Source organism: Lynx canadensis, chromosome B2 (assembly GCF_007474595.2).
Source record: "Lynx canadensis isolate LIC74 chromosome B2, mLynCan4.pri.v2, whole genome shotgun sequence".
NCBI lineage: Eukaryota > Metazoa > Chordata > Mammalia > Carnivora > Felidae > Lynx > Lynx canadensis.
In genome coordinates this window covers 92,327,021-92,348,550 of record NC_044307.1, presented here as the reverse complement: position 1 = coordinate 92,348,550, position 21,530 = coordinate 92,327,021, and the positions used below count along the sequence as shown (strand labels likewise).

The following is a 21,530-nucleotide window of genomic DNA, read 5'->3' as shown; positions in this document are numbered from 1 at the left end:
TGTGGTAGGATTAACTGATTTTATTATTATTTTACTTATTTATTTTTAATTCAGGTATAATTAATATACAGTGTTATACTAGTTTCAGATGTATAAGTGATTTTATTATTGCATTGTAGTTTCTTGAAAAATTTTTTTTAAGTATAAGTGGTTATTTTCCCCAAAATGGTCTCTAGATAACTCACCGTGCAATGGAAATGCACTATTATCATGGAGTGTCATCAACTCGATTCAAACCTATCTTATGTAAAAGCTTCCAATTGTTTTTGCTCTAAATAGAGTCCTTGTGACTATTGAACAGGTCAATATTTCTTAACATCTTATGCCATTTAATAAGGTCTTTTGTTCCAAATGAACCTGGCCTTTCCTAAGGACATAGATAAGCTTCAAAGGACTAGGTAAGTAAGGTTAAATCATTTCCAGTGGTAAATCATATCCTGCTTACATATTCAAAAAAATATAAACTAAAAAACCTCATTTTATTGTCAGTTATGAAGACATTTTTATTTTCCTAATGTCGATTTTTCTTGACCTTTTATTTTTTCTATTTCTTCCTCTTCTGTCAAGTAACTTCAGTAATTCCATTGACAGACTGAATATACAAATAGACAACAGTTTGACCATGTATGAAGATAGAACTTGACCCTGAGCCTCTGGAGCAAACAACATGGGAAGCCAACCACAACCTCTAAGATATCAGCCCAAAATGGTCAAAATTTATTCAATAACCCCCAGCTTCCCTATTTTTTGCCACCATTCCAACTCAGGATCAATCAGAGAAGCTCAAATATGCCCTCCAAAACAATCACCCTAAATGCCCTGCTTCTCATTAGCCCATCTCATTTCCTCATGTCAACAATCTCCAATCAGAACACATCTGAGGCCTCTTTTTCCACGATAAAGTTTTTCCACTGACCTGCCCACCTTTGCATCTCTGCCAAATGCAAGTGATGGTGGCTAGAGGAAACTCTGAATAACTTCTGTTTGTTCTCATTTAAGTGGTCTTTGTTTATTTCCACACCATAAACTTATATGATGAAAAAGGGGAACTTATATAAATCATTATTTTTACTCTTTGATAAGAATTGGAATGTCAAGATTAAACTTTGCTATGTGGGATGCATTGTGCATCCTTGTAAGCTCAGACTTCAGTGATCCCTTCTCCTATACTCTAAAATCCTGTACCCCTTGAAGCCTTGACTCATAACCCCAGCCCTTTGACTAACTACTGGGTTTCTCTGTTCTCACTGTGTAGGTGTGGGGCAAACCTGGAAAAAAAAAAATTAATGCTGTGCCATAGGAAAACAACTTTGCACCAGACACTTGAATAAGCATTCTATGTGAAGTAACTTTTATGATTCTCATGGTGACCGTGACCCTTCATTCATTCAAGTCAATATTTCTTGAGGATATACTTTGTGCCAAAGACTTTGCTAGGCCTTGAATATGTAAATAGTGGGACTGGGGGCAATTTTTTTCTATCTAATAGGACTGGCTAGGAACATGGTCATTTTTTTCATAAAAGTACACATAAATACATAATAACACATTGTAATATGTGCCAGGAAGGAAAAGTACAGGGCGCTATGAAAAACTTAAAATTGCTTAGGCTTATGGGACGTCTATCTAAGAAAGAAAGATTTAATCTGTGACACCAGAGCCCCCCCCCCCCCCCCCGCGCCCAAGATGAGTAAGAGTTAGCCAGGCAAAGGGCTAGGGGTTGGTTTTCCAGGCTGGGAAAACTCTACTGCCAAAGTAATAGAGAAAGCTTTGTGTCTGTGTAAAAAATGAACAAAAGCCAGTGTAATTAAAGCATAAAAAACATCTAAGATGGTGATGAGAGTTGAGAGGGGAGGTAGGCAGTACTTTGTAAATTATATTTGGATTTTAATCAGAATACAGTAGAAATAAGTGAAAGGATTTAAACAGAGCAATGACATGGATCAATTTACTTTTAAAGACACTGCTCCAGCTACTGTTGTGTGAAGAATGAATTGTAAGGGGGAGTAGAAAAGTGAGGCTTATTGGGGCTCTGATGTAGAAGTCCAGGTGAAACGTACCCTGGCTATGATTACAACAATGGATGTGAAGAGAAATAGATGGATTCTAAGCATATTCTGGAAGTAGAATATGCAATATGTTCTTCAAACTGACCAGAAGAATTCAAGCTGGGAAAACTACTTATTCTTATATTCCTTCTCCTATTCTTGAATGTTGAATACCAAGCTCTTAAAGAAAACAAACTGTCCTGTTGCCTGAGGTAGACAAAATCTGGAATGGCACCTACAGTCCCCTAACCCCCTTATTCTTATTCTCCAGGCACTCCCATGGCCTGGAGAGCATGTATGGAAAGACGCAACGGGCTGTGTGTGCAGTATTAGTGACCCTTCTTAGACAATGGCTAAATGGGCTGGGTTCTAATCACGGTCCCAAGGAAAATATTCAATTTGATCTATGGGCAATAAGTGGAAAAGATGTGTTCATAGTCACACTTCAACCCCAAACTCAGATCTCTGAACATGCCTCACCTTTCTCTGTTTGTTGGAAACAAACCTGTTCCTTTCTGGTTTATCTGCTCCACAGTTGTTAACATCAGAAGCATGGACTTCTTCCTATTAACTGTTTCAGTCCTAAGGTTCACCTTTCAGAAAGTGATCCAAAATCCATGATTTTCATGACATATTAAAAAGTCATCTTTATTTTTAACACTTATTACTGCATAATCCTATATTATACTTTTGTGAGTCCATTTATAATTGGCAGATTTCCTTCACTAGAGTATAACCTTCATGAGGGCACAAAATAGAGGTTCACTCTATATTTGTTAGAGAATCAAATGAATAAATGAAGTGTGTTAGACAAAGATTACCAAGATAAAGCTAGGAAAAAGTGGTAGGCATGAGGAGAAGTAATGGATAAAACCAACATTTTACACATTATTTTGTTCATTTTCCTCACCCAGTCATGATAAAATAGAATTGAGGATAATTAAATTCCTAGCCTTGACACCTATAAAGATTGTATTTACAGGTTCTTTCAGAGGCCATGATATTCTCACTTCAGCCTGTCCCAGAGGGAAGCCCTTTGCACTCTACAATTTTTGAGATGAGGAATTTGGCACAGACAACTTGGGTAGAAGGGTGAAGTTCACACACTTGTGACAGAATTGTAATTGTAATTTAAAACTCTTGGATCACATCTGTTGAACCTTCCAAACTGTGAACTCTATCAAAGTAGGAACTCTGTCTTTACATCTATGGGTTGGTAACTATATTTTTCAGGACAAAGTAAAAGTAAAGTCAGCAAGACTCATTAGTTTTCTTGAATTAGCTACTGCCATCACCCCCTGATGTAGTTGAAGACACTTTATTTTGGAGAGATTAAGAAACTTGTCCATAAATAGTAAATGGCAGAACAAGGATTTGAGCCCAATTCTGTCTGAATCCACACCTTGATTTCTTAACCATTCTACTAAGTTAAAATATGAGTATATTTTGCTACTTAGCAGCAATTTACTCCTACTACTCAAAGTCAAATCCCTCACAATGGCATTTACAAAAAAATTCCCATTATTCTTAAGATCTGACCAATCTAAATCCCACCACCATCTTTTAGCTGATGACTCATGTACTGATTTTTGAAGATACGGGAAGCCTTTGATTTGAACTTTTAATTCCCCTTCTCTTTAACTTGCCTTCACTCAATATCAGTACCTTACGTGCTTTCTCAGATTTTTTTCCAATTTCTCTCTAATGACAATTTCCCCCACTAATTTCTTCATCAATCTTTGATTTATTCTTTTATCATTGGCTCCTTCTACCTTTACCACCTGGCTCCCCCATTACTCCTTACAATCATAGTTCCAATGCTCTGCTCTTCCTTGAACTAACAACACTGATGAAGATTCAGTTTGTGCCTTCTGTTACTCTTTCTTCATCTCTCACTTCCACTCTCAGAATAGTTTTAACTTCATGGCTTCATATTAAAATAATTTCAAACTATAATGTCTTCCAATGCATCTCATAGGCCTATGAATTTGTATTGTATACATTGCAAACACTTCAACATGGTGCTCACTTTATGACTTAAATCTAGCATTTTAGCTCTACATCCCACTGAGTGAGTGTGCGTACACATATACACATGTTCAATCAAACACTATGCTATGTCTTTACACATGTTATTATCTCTTTTTGCAATGACTCAATCTCTACCAATCAATAATTCTCCATTATTCAACGCCTAGTTCAAAGTACCTCATATACTATGACTCTATACTTAATTATATCCTTTGTCAGAAATAGTCTTTCATCGCTCTTTTAAAGCTTGAAACACTTTTCCATTGTATTTATTCACAAATGTGTTATCTGATCACTCTAAATAAAAAGCCCCGTGAAGATAAAGATTGTGTGTAATTAATCAAAACAAAATTTCAAATTTCAGAGGAGTGTACAAAATTATTTTTGAAATCTCAAGGTAACATGTATAGCTTATTAGAATGACTGATCATCACATGTATCTGGTAACCATTATATTCAGAGTCTGTCTATAATCCACATTAGAACCTACAGAAAGATTCTCTAATGTTTCCTTTATAGGGTCTATCATAATAAGAAAGCATTACAAATATAAACAAACTTACACTACTATATTTTATAGTAAGCATATACCCAAATTCTGTAATCCTTGTCTGTACTTACCTCAATCCCTATGAACAGAATCAAGTGAGATTCTGTGTATTTATGTTCATACCTAATTTATTTTGTGTACATGAATTCAGACATTTCACATGAATATGACCCAGCTATGGAAACATACTTCTGTATTTAATTCTTTTTTTTATGACCTGCTCTAAATAGGAAACTCTAGGCAAGCAAAAGTATAAATATTTTTAACTACTGTATTAAATCTTAAGGTCAATAAAGATGATATGCATCTCATGGTATAAGAAACACCTGGGTGAGAAAATAAAATATTTCATTGTCTTAAGACACCCATTATCCTTGAATACTAAGTCTCCATTATTATACTCAATATAACAAATTGAAGATGTATTCTTAAGAGTTATTCAATAAAGTTAAATGCCAATGAAATGTGGCTAAGAGAGGGAATATTTCCCTATTTCTTCAGTAAGATATGTTTCATTTAATAATTAAAGTAAACAAGTTGAATGACTCAAGTACCTTTTCCAAACCTTCTTCCTTCAGGCTGATCACATCCAAATCAAAATCTGTTCGCAAGCCATTGGTTTTATTGAAAGTTATTCTGCCTGTGAGACCTTCCCAATGTGCCTACAGGGAAAGAAAAATGGATTAGTAAAGGAAGAAAGAAAGAAAGAAAGAAAGAAAGAAAGAAAGAAAGAGAAAAAGATAAAACATTTTTTCACACAAAAAATAACAAACATTATTTTCTTCTCCTAAATTGACATCACTACTAATTTTTAAAACATTTTTTTCTCTTCTGAACTTTAGAGGATTTTTTTTTCTACAGAAATTATCTTAGTCACAATGCAGAATTTATTACAAATTTTTCATTTTAAATAGTGCCCTTTTTAGGTATAACTTTTTATGAGAAATTTGAAGATAATGTTTTAAATAGCAAACTTCCTTCAGCAAACTGACAATAATTTAGTTATGTATTATAATAAATGAGATAGTGAATGTCTCACTGGAGATTGCAAATAGAATTACTATTATAAAATACCACTCCTAAATTCATACTAATATGAACATAAACTTATTTTATTACAAGGAAAGAAAATGAATTTAGGAAAACCTATGTTATACAACTTCAATTATGCACTTTCCTCTTAGAATAATTAACTTATTACTTTATTTTCCCTTAAGTGAGACTGGGAGAAATATATCCAAATTACTTCATATCTAGCTATACTTCATGTAAAAAGAGCTTCCCATGTAATAGGAAGTGGAAATAAAATTTTCCAGTTATACAATGGGTTCACCCATCACAGGTAAACAAATTTTTGAGCTTTAGTTTTAATATAAAAAGTTTTCTCATTCTGCTAGCTACATAGACAAACTAATGTTTTCCATATTTGTTATTTAGAAATAGTTTAGAAAAATAGTTATATATGAAAACTTTAAGTAATGTATACTTACAGTTAAATGTTTGAAAGAATATACACCAACATCCAAACAAATAAAACCAAATAGATTATAGGTAACATTTCAATAAGCACTACAAATGGATATCATTATTACATTTCTTAGGTTCCATGTATTTCTATACTTATGTATAGGGATCCCAAAACAGTTTTAGGCTGATAAATTACAAATAAAACAGAAAATATTACAATACATATCTACATACATATTACAACATGTCATCACTGAGTTTAAACATGTGTTAACCAGTCTCCAATAAGGAAGAAAAAATATTGTTAACCCAAAATCTTTCAAAAATAATAACCTCAGGTGATTAACAAAAATGCATATTAGTACAAAAATAGACATTGTGAGCAATAAGTACTGGGGCGCCTGGGTGGCTCAGTCAGTTAAGCATCTGACTTCGGCTCATGTCATGATCTCGCAACCGTTTGTGAGTTCGAGCCCCACGTCGGGCTCTGTGTTGACAGCTCGGAGCCTGGAACCTGCTTTGGATTCTGTGTCTCCTTCTCTTCCTGCCCCTCCCCAGCTCACAATCTGCTTCTCTCTCTCTCAAAAATAAATGAACACTAAAAAAGTACAGAAGTAGAAGCGTAGGATAGTAAAACAAATCTGGGATAAAGGCAGTATAAGGAAACGCTCATCAGGTGAAAATGCACAACTAATAACAGTGAATCACAAATTTAACTCTGACCTTCCTAGTGACCAAAGCAATGAAGAAAATGTGATCTAAACACAATACATAGGGTCCATATTTTAAGACATACCAACTGCCCAGGAGAAGCAACTTTTCATGGCAGTGAAACCTGAGAGGAGTGTCTCCTGTTGGTCCTCATAAAGAGGCACACTGTGTGATTTAATGGACAAGGTCCTCAGCAACACCTTACAATAAATATAATAGTGAGTTTCATACAACTGTTTCTTATATGACTGTTGAACACACATCTCAGTAATCAGATGCTGCATTCAGAAAGCATTTCTTCAACTAGCCAAGTCTGTGCACTATGTTTGCAGCCCTCTGATGTTCAGTTTTAAACCAGATGTAAATGTAGAATGTGAAACAAATAAATGAACTACATATTCTTCAGGGAGTGTCATTTCACCTATCTTAGAATATGTTAAAAATTACACAAGGAAAATTCATAGGTATTCTTTGCCAAGGAAATAGAGATTCTTTAAAAAAATTTTTTTTAATGTTTTTATTTATTTTTGAGAGAGAGATAGAGAGACAGACAGAGACAGAGAGAGAGAAAGAGAGAGAGAGAAAATGGGGGAGGGGCAGAGAGAGAGGGGGACACAGAGTCCAAAGCAGGCTCCAGGCTCTGAGCTGTCAGCACAGAGCCTAATGCCAGGCTCAAACTCGCAAACTGTGAGGTCATGACCTGAGCTGAAAATTGTTAATTTTGCTTGTATGGAGGAAGAAAGTAAGTATAATTAAAAGATAAAAGTTCACCTGTGAAGAAAACTGAACTAATCTCAAATCATTCACCTTGAGGACAAAAGAGAATAGGCACATGTACTTCTCCTGACATACCTCTTTGATTAGGCTCATAAAACGGGTCCCAAAGCGCCAGGGTTTGTGTCTATTACACTGTAAGGAACTGACTGTCATCTGGGGAAACTGTTGGACGCCCACAGACACCACGTGCACAGCATCATACATTAGAGCAGCATCAGTCTGAAAGTCAAGAAAAAGGAAATATGGAGTCAATACAACATGTGAAACCCATGACAGAAGGTTTGGAAGGGGAGAGAAGGAAGAGGTAAGAGAAACAAATACTCAGTTTATCTTTATGTAAGTGAGAAAACAGTATTTCCAATGATCTGGTTCTCTTAAATAAGGTATTGTTATCAATTACTATATCAGCTCCATTAGAACATTTGACCTATCCTCCCTTTCCTGAAGTAATAACCCAATTTCATATTGTCCTAGTATCTTTGTTGAAGTAGGAAATGTGTGAAGACATTCATTATTTTATTTTTTTGCCACCCCCTCTGTCTCTGTCTTACTCTGTCTCTACACACACACACACACACACACACACACACACACAATGAATGCAATTAGGAACATTTTAAATGATTAAATAAATTACATATTATATATAAAAGTAAATAAACAATTTTCTTGTATAGGAAGAACAAAAGAGATTTGAAAGGAGATTCACCTAAAAAGCTTCGTTATAACCCCTGATCTTTTCTTCAATTTAATTTTTCAGAAGATTCAATCTCAGAAATGAATGCTACTGTTTTGAATCTCAATACATGTATTAATCCCTTTTTAAAAACTAAGCTTAATCCCCTGTCCTGTTTTCTTTTCCCCCAAATTTCCATATGAATAAAAGTTCATTTTGTCTTCTCAAGTAAAACGAATATGAATTCTGTGTTTGCACCTGCTCAAATGACTGTCCACTTTAGAAACTGATGATAAAAAATAAAATGTTTGTAAGTCGAAACAAACCAGAGGCTCCATGACCGTCAGCGGCTGTGTTAAATGGAGCCTCACATTGTGTTTGACGGATGGATGCCAGGCTCACTACCTACAGAAGAGGGCCACACTGACAGTACTGATAGAAATGAACTTTGGGCCATCTGCTTGGCATGCTTCGGAATAAAAGCACATATTTCCTCTTCTCATTCACACAATTAGTGAGCTGTGAAATGAATTCCAAAATGGATAGGAACCCCGTAGATTATAGCGTTTGCTACAATACAATACAAAATGAGTACACACAGTAGCTTTCATGCAAATGGATCCTAAGGTGCTTTACCACATAAAATGCAAGACGGCTAAAGAGCACAATGCAATGACAGAACATAATAATAATGCCATTTTATAGTTCATAAATCTTTGGGGAATATAGCTCAGATTCATAACCTTCACTTTGTAAATACCAGCTGACTACTTTCGCATACTCTGATGGCTGCAAAGTGAAAAGAGAATCATGGAGTTGATACAGGCATACATCATGAGCCTGAGGATTAGACTGATATTTGTCTTTAGCCTGAAGTAACATTCAGGGGACATATCTTATACAGCACACAGGTAGTCATAAAAACAGTTACCACAATACGAAAGACACATTTGATTTTAAAATAAAATAAATTAAAAAAAAATATCACCGTTAACAAAGGTGGAGAGGAATGAACACTTTCACACACTACAAAGATAAAGGGCAATTTTGCAACTTGCAAAAGAAGCCTTAAAAATATCCATGTTCTTTTAACCCAGTAATTTCTTTCTGGAATTTCCCATAAGGATATCAGGGATAAGACAAAAGCTACATACATGATTTATTTTTATTTATAAAGTGGAAACTTACTGAATGTTCAAATTAAGGAAACACAATAAAATCACAATGATATTACATATAACTAAAAACTATGTTTTAAAAAATAATCAATTAGATGAGAAATCGCATGTGATATGAGGCTAAGTGTAAACACTGATGATACAGAGCTGTATGTCCAGCATAAACTATTATACATCTTCATGTACTTCATTATGTACTCTTTAATTTAATTCTCACAATAATGGTTTAATAAAAGCACCACTATTGTTACCATTCATCAATTGACAAAACCAACTTTGAGAGATGTTAAGTAACTAGGCAAAGTCACACAGTTATTAAGTGGAAAGACCCAGATTCAAACAGACTCTCTGCTCATAGCTAGTATTCTTAACCACCATATTACATGTTATATCAACAGCAGATCAAAAAGAAAAAAATACACCAAAATGAAACCAATAATTACTCTTGAGAGTTAATAATTAATGAAACTTAATGTTTTCTTTTTATGTATTTTTCTACAGTTTTTTTTTCAACATTTATTTATTTTTGGGACAGAAAGAGACAGAGCATGAACGGGGGAGGGGCAGAGAGAGAGGGAGACACAGAATCGGAAACAGGCTCCAGGCTCTGAGCCATCAGCCCAGAGCCTGACGCGGGGCTGGAACTCCGGGACCGCGAGATCGTGACCTGGCTGAAGTCGGACGCTTAACCGACTGCGCCACCCAGGCGCCCCATCTACAGTTTTTTTTTTAATTAGAAGATTGCTGAATACCATTCAATAATTCTTAAGATAAAAATTTTTATCTATTCCCACAAAAGTAACTAAAAGAACATCAATACAATATTACTACCATCCTGCCATGATTTACTTACGTGATCTTATATGACTTACATGATCTTATATGACTTATATGAACGTCCTAGAATAGTAATCTTATCTAAAATGGCAATGCTGAGAAAGTATTTTACTAATTTAAGAGTTCAAAAACTGTTTTTGCAACAGAGTTTCAGTGTCAAGATCAGAGGACACACTAGCTGATAATAAAACTATTTAAGATCTATGATTTTAAATGTAATTATAAAAGATAATAAATAATAAATTTAAAAAATAAAAGATAAATGAAATTTTAAAAAGAAAGATAATATTTATTAAATATAAGAGAAATATTGGAGAAAAAATATAAGTACTTAATTTGCTAATCAAATTATTTCTTGAATTTCCAGTTTAAAATATGCTGATTTATGATAAAGTAATACACAGAACTTCTGAAACTACTCTCTACTTATTTATTGTTGTCCTACTTTTAAATTGGTTGTTTTATGTAATAATGAGATATTTTCCGTATATACCTGATATCCTGTCAGACTCAACTTCACTGTCTTACTTACAAATCTATATGGACACAAATTCTTTCACCTTTGTAAAGTTGTGAGAAAACTCTAGTGTTTCAAAAATGTTTTTCTTATTTTCACAAGAATGCATATGCTTGAAAATGTGTCTTCTACTAGTAATAGCATTAGTTAACACTCATTTAGTATTTACTATGTATGAGGCATTCCCTTTAAACCATTCCCTTTAATTCTCATAGCCATCGTCCACTTGAAATCCACTGAGTTTGTATTAAGTAGAAAATTAAGTCAAGGAACAGTTAAGTAACTGGCCTAAGCTCCTAGCATGTTGAGGTGGAAATGGATTCAAATCCATACAATCTATGCAGAGTTCATATCTTTCTCTTTTTTTTTTTTGCTCAGAGTTCTATATTTAATAAAGCAAAATAGTGTAAATGCTTTTGAAGTTACAACATGAAATATCAATAAGTACTTGAATGTATTAATCCATATTATTTTTCAATAAAGCAGTAAATACTCGAGACCCACTCAGATGATGGTGGCGAAGGAGGACACTGGGCTCACTGCGTCCTGCTGATCATGTAGATTCCACCCACATCTGCCTAAATAACCCAGAAAACTGCCAGAAGACTAGCAGAATGGACTCTCCCCAGCCAAGTGTAGACGAGAGGCCCACGGAAGAGGGTAGGAAGGGCGGAGAGGTGGTGCGCACTACACAGACTGGCGGGAGGGAGTCAGGGTGATGGAGGGTCAGCTCGATGGGCAAGGCAGAGCCCCAAAGTCTGGATTGCAAAAGCAGAGGGGCCAGACAGAGTGTGTTCTGACAGCTCTGGTCGGAGAGCAGGAGGGAGAGTTGTTGAGCCCTGGAGGACAGAGCTCAGCTTGGCGGGAAACAAAGGCACTGGGAAGCCCCATGTCCCTCGCCAATCCCCCAGCCAAAATCCCAAAGGGAACCAGTTCCTGTCATGGAACTTGCTTGCACAGCTCAAACACCCAGCGCTGTGCTTCTGAGGATCCATTCCTCCCACAGGTCTGCCTCCCTATGGTTGCCTCAGGGCCCCTCCCGAAGCAATTATTGAAGGCAAAGCGAGCTGAGCCTGCCCCTCCTGCCCCTGTGCACTTTAAGATCCACCCTGGCTAATATGCCAGATCCCATTGAAGCAGTACCACAAGACTGGCAGTGTGCAAGTAGCCCAGACAGAGGCCACACCACTCCACATTGAGTCCTGCCCCTGGAATAGGGGAAGATAAGATACACACCAGTCTGTGGCCCCAGCGGTGGGCTGGGGGCAGACATCAGGTCTGACTGTGGCCCCGCCCACCAACGCAAGTTACTCCAGACAGCACAGAGGAAACCCCTGCAGTTCCCCACCACTCCAGGGACTATCTAAAATGAGTAAACAGAAAAATTCTCCTCTAAAGAAACTCCAGGAAGTAGCGACAGTTAATGAATTGATCAAAAACGATTTAAGCAATATAGCAGAAAATGAATTTAAAATAATAGTCATAAAATTAATCGCTGGGCTTGAAAAAAGTATAGAGGACAGCAGAGAATCTATTACTACAGAAATCAAGGGACTAAGAAACAGTCAGGAGGAGCTACAAATGCTATAAATGAGCTGCAAAATAAAATGGAGGTGACCACAGCTCGGATTGAAGAGGCAGAGGAGAGAATAGGTGAACTAGAAGATAAAATTATGGAAAAAGGAAAAGCTGAAAAAAAGAGAGATAAAAAAATCCAGGAGTATGAGGGGAGACTTAGAGAACTAAGTGACATAATTAAACGAAATAATGTATGCATAATTGGGATTCCAGAGGATGAAGAGAGAGGGAAAGGTGCTGAAGGTATACTTGAAGAAATCATAGCAGAGAACTTCCCTGAACTGGGGAAGGAAAAAGGCATTGAAATCCAAGAGGCACAGAGAACTCCCTTCAGACATAACTTAAATCGATCTTCTGCATGACATATCATAGTGAAACTGGCAAAATACAAGGATAAAGAGAGAATTCTGAAAGCAGCTAGGGATAAACATGCTCTCACATATAAAGGGAGACCGGTAAGACTTGTGATGGATCTGTCTACTGAAACTCGGCAGGCCAGAAAGGAATGGCAGGAAATCTTCAATGTGATGAACAGAAAAAAAAAAAAATGCAGCCGAGAATCCTTTATCCAGCAAGTCTGTCATTCAGATTAGAAGGAGAGATAAAGGTTTTCCCAAACAAACAAAAACTGAAGGAATTTGTAACCACTAAACCAGCTCTACAAGAGATCCTAAGGGGATCCTGTGAGACAAAGTACCAGAGACATCGTTACAAGCATGAAACCTACAGACATCACAACTCTAAACCCATATCTTTCAGTAATAACACTGAATGTAAATGGACTAAATGTGCGAACCAAAAGACAGAGTATCAGAATGGATAAAAAAACAAGACCCCTCTATTTGCTGTCTACAAGAGACTCATTTTAGACCTGAGGACACCTTCAGATTGAAAGTGAGGGGATGGAGAACTATCATGCTACTGGATGTCAAAAGAAAGCTGGAGTAGCCATACTTAGGCAAACTAGACTTTAAATTAAAGGTTGTAACAAGAGATGAAGAAGGGCATTATATAATAATTACAGGGTCTATCCATCAGGAAGAGCTAACAATTATAAATGTCTATGGACCGAATACAGCAGCACCCAAATATATAAAACAATTAATCACAAATATAAGCAACCTTATTGATAAGAATGTGGTAATTGCAGGGGACTTTAATACCCCATTTACAACAATGCATAGATCATCTAGACACAGGATCAATAAAGAAACAAGGGCCCAGAATGATACACTGGATCAGATGGACTTGATAGATATATTTAGAACTCTGCATCCCAAAGCAACAGAATATACTTTCTTCTCGAGTGCACATGGAACCTACTCCAAGATAGATCACATACTGGGTCACAAAACAACCTTTCATAAGTATACAAGAATTGAGATCATACCATGCATACTTTCAGACCACAATGCAATAAAGCTTGATTCAACCACAAGAAAAAGTCTGGACAAACTCCAAGAGCATGGAGGTTAAAGAACACCTTACTAAACAATGAATGGGTCAACCAGGCAATTAGAGAAGAAATTAAAAAATATATGGAAACAAATGAAAATGAAAACACAACAATGCAAACGCTTTGGGATGCAGCGAAGGCAGTCCTGAGAGGAAAATACATTGCAATCCAGGCATATCTCAAGAAACAAGAAAAATCCCAAATACAAAATCTAACAGCACACCTAAAGGAAATAGAAGCAGAACAGCAAAGACACCCCAAACCTAGCAGAAGACGAGAAATAATAAAGATTAGAGCAGAAATAAACAATATAGAATCTAAAAAAAACTGTAGAGCAGATCAATGGAACCAAGAGTTGTTTTTTTGAAAAAATAAACAAAATTCATTAACCTCTAGCCATGCTTCTCAAAAAGAAAAGGGAGATGACCCAAATAGATAAAATCATACATGAAAATGGAATTATTACCACCAATCCCTTAGAAATACAAGCCAGTATCAGGGAATACTATGAAAAATTACATGCCAACAAACTGGATAACCTGGAAGAAATGGACAAATTCTTAAACACCCACACACTTCCAAAATTCAAACAGGAAGAAATAGAAAGCTTGAACAGACCCATAACCAGAGAAGAAATTGAATCAGTTATCAAAAATCTCCCAACAAATAAGAGTCCACAACCAGATGGCTTCCCAGGGGAATTCTACCAGACATGTAAAGCAGAGATAATACCTATCCTTCTCAAGCAATTCCAAAAAATAGAAAGGGAAGGAAAACTTCCAGACTCATTCTAGGAAGCCAGCATTACTTTGATTCCTAAACCAGAGACCCAGAAAAAAAGAGGACTACAGGCCAATATCCCTGATGAATATGGTTGCAAAAATTCTCAGTAAGATACTAGCAAATTGAATTCAACAGCATATAAAAAGAATTATTCACCATGATCAAGTGGGATTCATTCCTGGGATGCAGGGCTGGTTCAACATTCGGAAATCAATCAATGTGATATATCACATTAATAAAAGAAAACATAAGAACCATATGATGCTGTCAATCAGTGCAGAAAAAGCATTTGACAAAATTGAGCATCCTTTCTCAATAAAAACCCTCGAGAAAGTCGGGATAGAAGGAACATACTTAAACATCATAAAAGCCATTTATGAAAAGCCCACAGCTAATATCATCCTCAATGGGGAAAAACTGAGAGCTTTATCCCTGAGATCAGGAACATGACAGGGATGTCCACTCTCACCGCTGTTGTTTAACATAGTGTTGGAAGTTCTAGCATCAGCAATCAGACAACAAAAGGAAATCAAAGGCATCAAAATTGGCAAAGATGAAGTCAAGCTTTCACTTTTTGCAGATGACGTGATATTATACATGGAAAACCCGACAGACTCCACCAAAAGTCTGCTACAACTGATACATGAATTCAGCAGTCGCAGGATACAAAATCAATGTACAGAAATCAGTTGCATTCCTTTTTTTTAATGTTTATTTATTTTTGAGACAGAGAGAGACAGAGCATGAACAGGGGAGGGGCAGAGAGAGAGAGAGACACAGAATCTGAGGCTCCAGGCTCTGAGCTGTCAGCACAGAGCCCGACGCGGGGCTCGAACTTACGGACCATGAGATCATGACCTGAGCTGAAGTCGGACGCTTAACCGACCGAGCCACCCAGGCGCCCCACATTCTTATACACTAATAATGAAGCAACAGAAACACAAATAAAGAAACTTATTCCATTCACAATTGCACCAAGAATCATAAAATACCTAGGAATAAACCTGACCAAAGATGTAAAAGATCTGTATGCTGAAAACTATAGAAAGCTTATGAAGGAAATTGAAGAAGATACAAAGAAATGGAAAAACATTCCGTGCTCATGGATTGGAAGAATAAATATTGTTAAAATGTCAATACTACCCAAAGCTATCTACACATTCAATGCAATCCCAATCAAAATTGCACCACCATTCTTCTCGAAGCTATAACAAGGAATCCTAAAATTTGTGTGGAACCACAAAAGACCCTGAATAGTCAAAGTAATTTTGAAGAAAAAGACCAAAGCAGGAGGCATCACAATCCCAGACTTTAGCCTCTACTACAAAGCTGTCATCATCAAGACAGCATGGTATTGGCACAAAAACAGACACAAAGACCAATGAAATAGAATAGAAACCCCAGAACTACACCCACAAAAGTATGGCCAACGAATATTTGACAAAGCAGGAAAGAATATCCAATGGAAAAAAGACAGTCTCTTTAACAAATGGTGCTGGGAGAACTGGACAGCAACATGCAGAAGGATGAAGTCAGACCACTTTCTTACACCACTCACAAAAACAAACTCACAATGGATAAAGGACCTGAATGTGAGACAGGAAACCATCAAAACCCTAGAGGAGAAAGCAGGAAAAGACCTCTCTGACCTCAGCCGTAGCAATCTCTTACTTGACACATCCCCAAAGGCAAGGGAATTAAAAGCAAAAATGAACTATTGGGACCTCATGAAGATAAAAAGCTTCTGCACAACAAAGGAAACAACCAACAAAACCGAAAGGCAACCAACAGAATGGGAAAAGATATTTGCAAATGACATATCGGACAAAGGGCCAGTATCCAAAATCTATAAAGAGCTCACCAAACTCCACACCTGAAAAACAATCCAGTGAAGAAATGGCAGGAAACATGAATAGACACTTCTCTAAAGAAGACATCCAGATGGCCAACAGGCACATGAAAAGATGTTCAACATCGCGCCTCATCAGGGAAATACAAATCAAAACCACCCTGGGATATCACCTCACGCCAGTCAGAGTGGGTATAATAAACAAAACAGGAGACTATAGATGCTGGAGAGGATGTGGAGAAATGGGAACCCTCTTACACTGTTGGTGAAAATGCAAACTGGTGCAGCCACTCTGGAAAACAGTGTGGAGGTTCCTCAAAAAATTAAAAATAGACCTACCCTATGACCCAGCAGTAGCACTGCTAGGAATTTACCCAAGGGATACAGGAATACTGATGCATAGGGGCACTTGTACCCAATGTTTATAGCAGCAGTCTCAACAATAGCTAATTTATGGAAAGAGACTAAATGTCCATCAACTGGTGAATGGATAAAGAAATTGTGGTTTATATACACAATGGAATACTACTTGGCAATGAGAAAGAACGAAATATGGCCTTGTAGCAACATGGATGGAACTGGAGAGTGTTATGCTAAGTGAAATAAGTCATACAGAGAAGGACAGATTCCATATATTTTCACTCCTGTGTGGATCCTGAGAAACTTAACAGAAGACCATGGGGAAGGGGAAGAAAAAAAAATGGTGGTTAGAGAGGGAGGGAGCCAAAACATAAGAGACCCCTAAAAACTAAGAACAAACTGAGGGTTTATGGGGGGTGGGTGGGTGATGGGTATTGAGGAAGGCACCTGTTGGGATGAGCACTGGGTGTTGTATGGAAACCAATTTGACAATAAATTTCATAATAAAAAAATAATAATAAATAATAAAAAAAGCAGTACTCAACAAAAATGGACTGCAGAGTAAGGAAATGTAGATTGTGGAGAATTGATACTACAATATCACAAAAAAGAGATACTTCAATGTATGGGATTGGGTCAATAATAGGTTGTTGGGAAGTTATTAATATTAATCATGATTTTGTGAAAGTAGATTTCTTCTATGCAGTTGCTTCTCAGGAGGTTTTCAAAAGGAAAAGGTCCTAGAGTGTCTTACAAGATCAGGCTTAATGGAAGTCTCTTTCTCCCAACTCTAAAGTGTAGAAATTAATTGAGCTGCTCTTCCTAAGCCTTCCACCTTCTCATATTGACACTATAGTCCCTTGCCTTGACTTTCTTCTTGGTGGAAAACAGGAAGAAAAAAAGGGAGGAGGAGTGGAACAGAAGAGGGATAAAGTAGAGGAGACACACAGGTTAATTACTTTATCGGTTTTATAATATTATTATTGTTATCAAATTACATTGCATTCTTAACTCTATACCACACATCTGGGTCAATGTCTTTATGTGCATTGTCTCATCTAATTCTACCAAGGGTATGTTTTCAGTGATACTACTATTAAGAATTTAGAGAGAAGGAAGCTAAAGCTTAGCAAGGTTAAAGTAATTGTCTCAAGGTCTCATCACCTTGAGAAATAAGACTCAGGCAAAGCTTGGTTCTTTGAACTACTGTCCAAACTATCATAACAAAACTCTGGCAGAAATAGGACTTAGAAACAAGACTCAGGCAAGACCTAATTCTTGGAACCACTGTCTGAACTATCATAACCAACTACCTCTCCTAAGCCATATTCCCACTGAAACTATGAAAGGCAATGAAGGATAAACTGATGGCAGCAAGTCTCATATCTTTGGAAGTTCTGCTGAACACCAGACAATTATGTCCTCAGGTCCCAAAAACTGTATGTCTCTCAGCTGAGATTCAAATAAAAGTTTATTTGGCTCCCAAGTCAGATTTTTTTCTTTTACAGAATAGCTACCTCTAAAGAAAGCCTCAGAGTTAAACATAACTGTCATTTAACCAATTAATTTAAAATGGAATATGTGTACAATTTGGTTATTAAAATCCATAAGTGGCTTGGATAAAGCTGGAGTCACTCACATCCTAAACTACAAAGACAAAAGCTAAGCAGAGAAAAAAAAAATTGGCAATGAAGATAAAACAGTCTGTCCTATTGTCTCTCTTTTAAGAATAATTACTTATATATAAATAGATCACACTTATCGCAAAGCTAGAATATCTCTTTGCCATGGGAACACAGCCCAGAAGGAAGAGCAGAGTAGGTAGGTACAGACAGATCTAAGTGCAAACTTCCAAGCTTCACTGCGAGGTCAAGTGTCTATCGATACTAATAGGAGCCCCCTTGAGAGCCTACCTAAGACTAGACTGGAATTGAAACTTTATTTTTCTTTCCAAAATAAGTTAGCTAACCTACAAAGAATATCTGTCAGGCAAAAACTTGCTTTGCAAACCTTTAAAATTGTGTGATGTAGTCCTACACATTTCAATAAAACTGTAGTGATCTCACCAAATGGGTGTCTTGAAAAGAGCATGAGAAGTGGCTTCGCATATAGTTTAAATATGCAATAACCATCTCACTAACTTATTGCTGGGTTTATCTTATATCTAGTCTAATCACTTTTAGGCATGGAGCGTGTACAGGGAAGCAGGTGGAAGAATGACAAATGCTAATTTCTATGGCTGAGCTATTGCCACGGAAATTGGTTTAGTCACCCAGTGTGATTTCATCTATCTCAAGCAATCTTAAGCCTGATGAGACTTTCAAGTATTGAAAGAACAGTTTATATTTCTTTTATGCTCTGGAAAAGTCTACTATACATTTTTAAATAATTGAAGAATCATGGAAATTAGATATTCTCAAAAGTTCAAATGATAAAAATTACCATTGTTTAATATTTTTGATTTTGTATGTATAATTGAAACATTCCTCAATATATAAAGGCAGGAATAATCATAGATGCTGTGAATGGTTAAAACATTTCTATATATTTAGATTTCATTTACAGAAGAATTTGGAACTAAGTAGTTATTAGCAAGCATGTCCAAATTGACTGCATATGTTATTTTCTGGTTTTGGTCACTGTAATCATCATCATTAAACATCTCCTTTGTAAAGTTCTGGGAGAGATAGGAGTTACAAAAAAAATTAAACATAGCTTTTATTTTCATGAAGCAAACAGTTAGAAATGAGCAATTCTGAGCTCCATATAAACTCACCAGGGAATATTGGTACATAAAATCTCTCAGATATTCTAAAGGCTTAGCAAAAAAAAAAAAAAAAGGCTGTCAAAAATATTTATTTTTCTTTCCAATGCAAAAAGCATCCCTCTGTCCCTCAAGAAATGTGGCTTTTGGGTACCGACACTGAATTGTCACTGGGGAAACTTGGAGCGTAACCTTTCCTAATTTATTTTCTCTATTATGCCAAGCAGAGTTACATTTGTGACAATGTCATTCTGCTTAAGCACTTTTTGCACATCAGGGCTCTTGGCTTAGGTTCCAAACACACCCAGTGTTGTATGTAATAATTTACATTTAAATGTAATCACTCTTAAGAATGACATGATAAATATGTTCTATCTTGACTTAGTGATGGTTTCATGGGTACAAATATACGTCAAAACTTATAAAATTGTATAATTCAAATGTGGGAAGTTTATAGTATGCCAATTTTAGTCCAGATAGACTTAGATAGAATTAAAGAGTGATCATGGACTTTTCTGGAAAGATGGTTCATAGGTATCATTTTATTCTAGAAGTATCTAGAATCCTCCCAAACTAAGCACCACTGATCTATATCTTCTTCCTTCATTGCACACTCTAGTTTTAATAAAACTGCTTATATTTCTTCCTTTTTTTTTTCTTTCTTTCTAGATCACAAGCATCTTTTGGGTAATAACCATGCCTATCTTTGTAATACCCTGTGTAGTATTCCATACATTGCCATGCCCATAGTAAGTGTATAAAAGCATTTTTCAATAATTTGACAAATTAAACTGAAAAGTTCGTTTAAATTGTAAAAGAAATTGGTATTAGGAAACTCTGAATAACAATCACACTTTGCCACCTAGCTAGAATGTATTACCTCCCAGAGGTACAGTGAACCAAATCTGCCAGCAGCTCAGACCTGGGAGGAATGTGAGCGCAGCCTCTGTCCCGTTTCTAAATGAATTTATAGTAACAGTTCCGTGAACACATTTATCTTTCCACTAAATAAGTGCAGGCAGGTCCCCTCTGAGATCTGAATGCTAGCTGGCAGGTGGCAGATCCATTCTGGAACTTCTGTCTCCGATTTTGCTCATTCCTGAATTCCCACCTGAAGTTCAGCGCACAGCACAAAAAGCAGCATGGTCTAACAAATGGAATTTAAGTTTATGAATTCTGGCCCTTTCATTTCATTGACTTGCTCCTTTATCTAAAACAGATAATAAAAAAATTAAATCCCCTTTGCCTTGTTTTCACATTTTATAATTGGACATAAAAAATGATGATCTGCCCTATCTTGTGCTTGTTGGAAAATCACTTTGAAAAACCAGAGAGTTCCAGGAGAAAAACAATTACAAATATTATCTTCAATTAGAAGATGCGGACATTAAGGGCAGTGAGGAAAGGGTGGATTCTGACCTCTGGAGCTCCCTTGTGCCGACAGCACAAGTCTAAAGGGGACAGAGAATCATCCACCCTTCCGAGCAAGGGTGAGGATCACACATGGAAGGCAGGCTGGTGTTTGCTTATTCAGCTGGCACGCTGCACCAGCACTCTGCCCGGCTCAGAGCAGGTGCGCAGAGTCCGCTAACTGAACTGAGGGGACTGAAGAAGAAATGCCCTCAGACCCAGTCGGGAGCCAATTGTCAGAGACAATTCTCCCAGTTACACTGCAGCTGCCATCATGCTTTCTCTGCTGCCGGCTCATTGTACTACTCTGAAACAGAGTTCTTTACCAGCAGCTGCGTGGCCCACACAGACTGCATGAGATAATACATTAAAGCAGTGTGCACAGTCTCTGGCACATGGTGCATAGGCAGGTGTTAGACGATGATGATGATGATCACCAGAAGAGCGGTAATCTCTTCAAGATGGATACGGTCCAAAACAAGGAACTGGTTTAGAAAGCATAATGTTTCAACCCTTCTGCACCCACTGTTACCCTAAA

General features: G+C 36.7%; 1 protein-coding gene across 1 annotated transcript in view; it reads right to left on the bottom strand.

The window, feature by feature from the left end:
- The window catches only part of GRIK2 (glutamate ionotropic receptor kainate type subunit 2), a 655,189-nt gene that overhangs the window by 255,519 nt on the left and 378,140 nt on the right, over nucleotides 1-21,530 (bottom strand). Inside the window, exons 7-8 of the mRNA XM_030316033.1 lie at nucleotides 7,660-7,803; nucleotides 5,184-5,291 (exon numbers count right to left, since the gene is read on the bottom strand). Coding sequence (XP_030171893.1) covers nucleotides 5,184-5,291; nucleotides 7,660-7,803 — 252 coding nt within the window. The remainder of the gene's footprint in view (nucleotides 1-5,183; nucleotides 5,292-7,659; nucleotides 7,804-21,530) is intronic.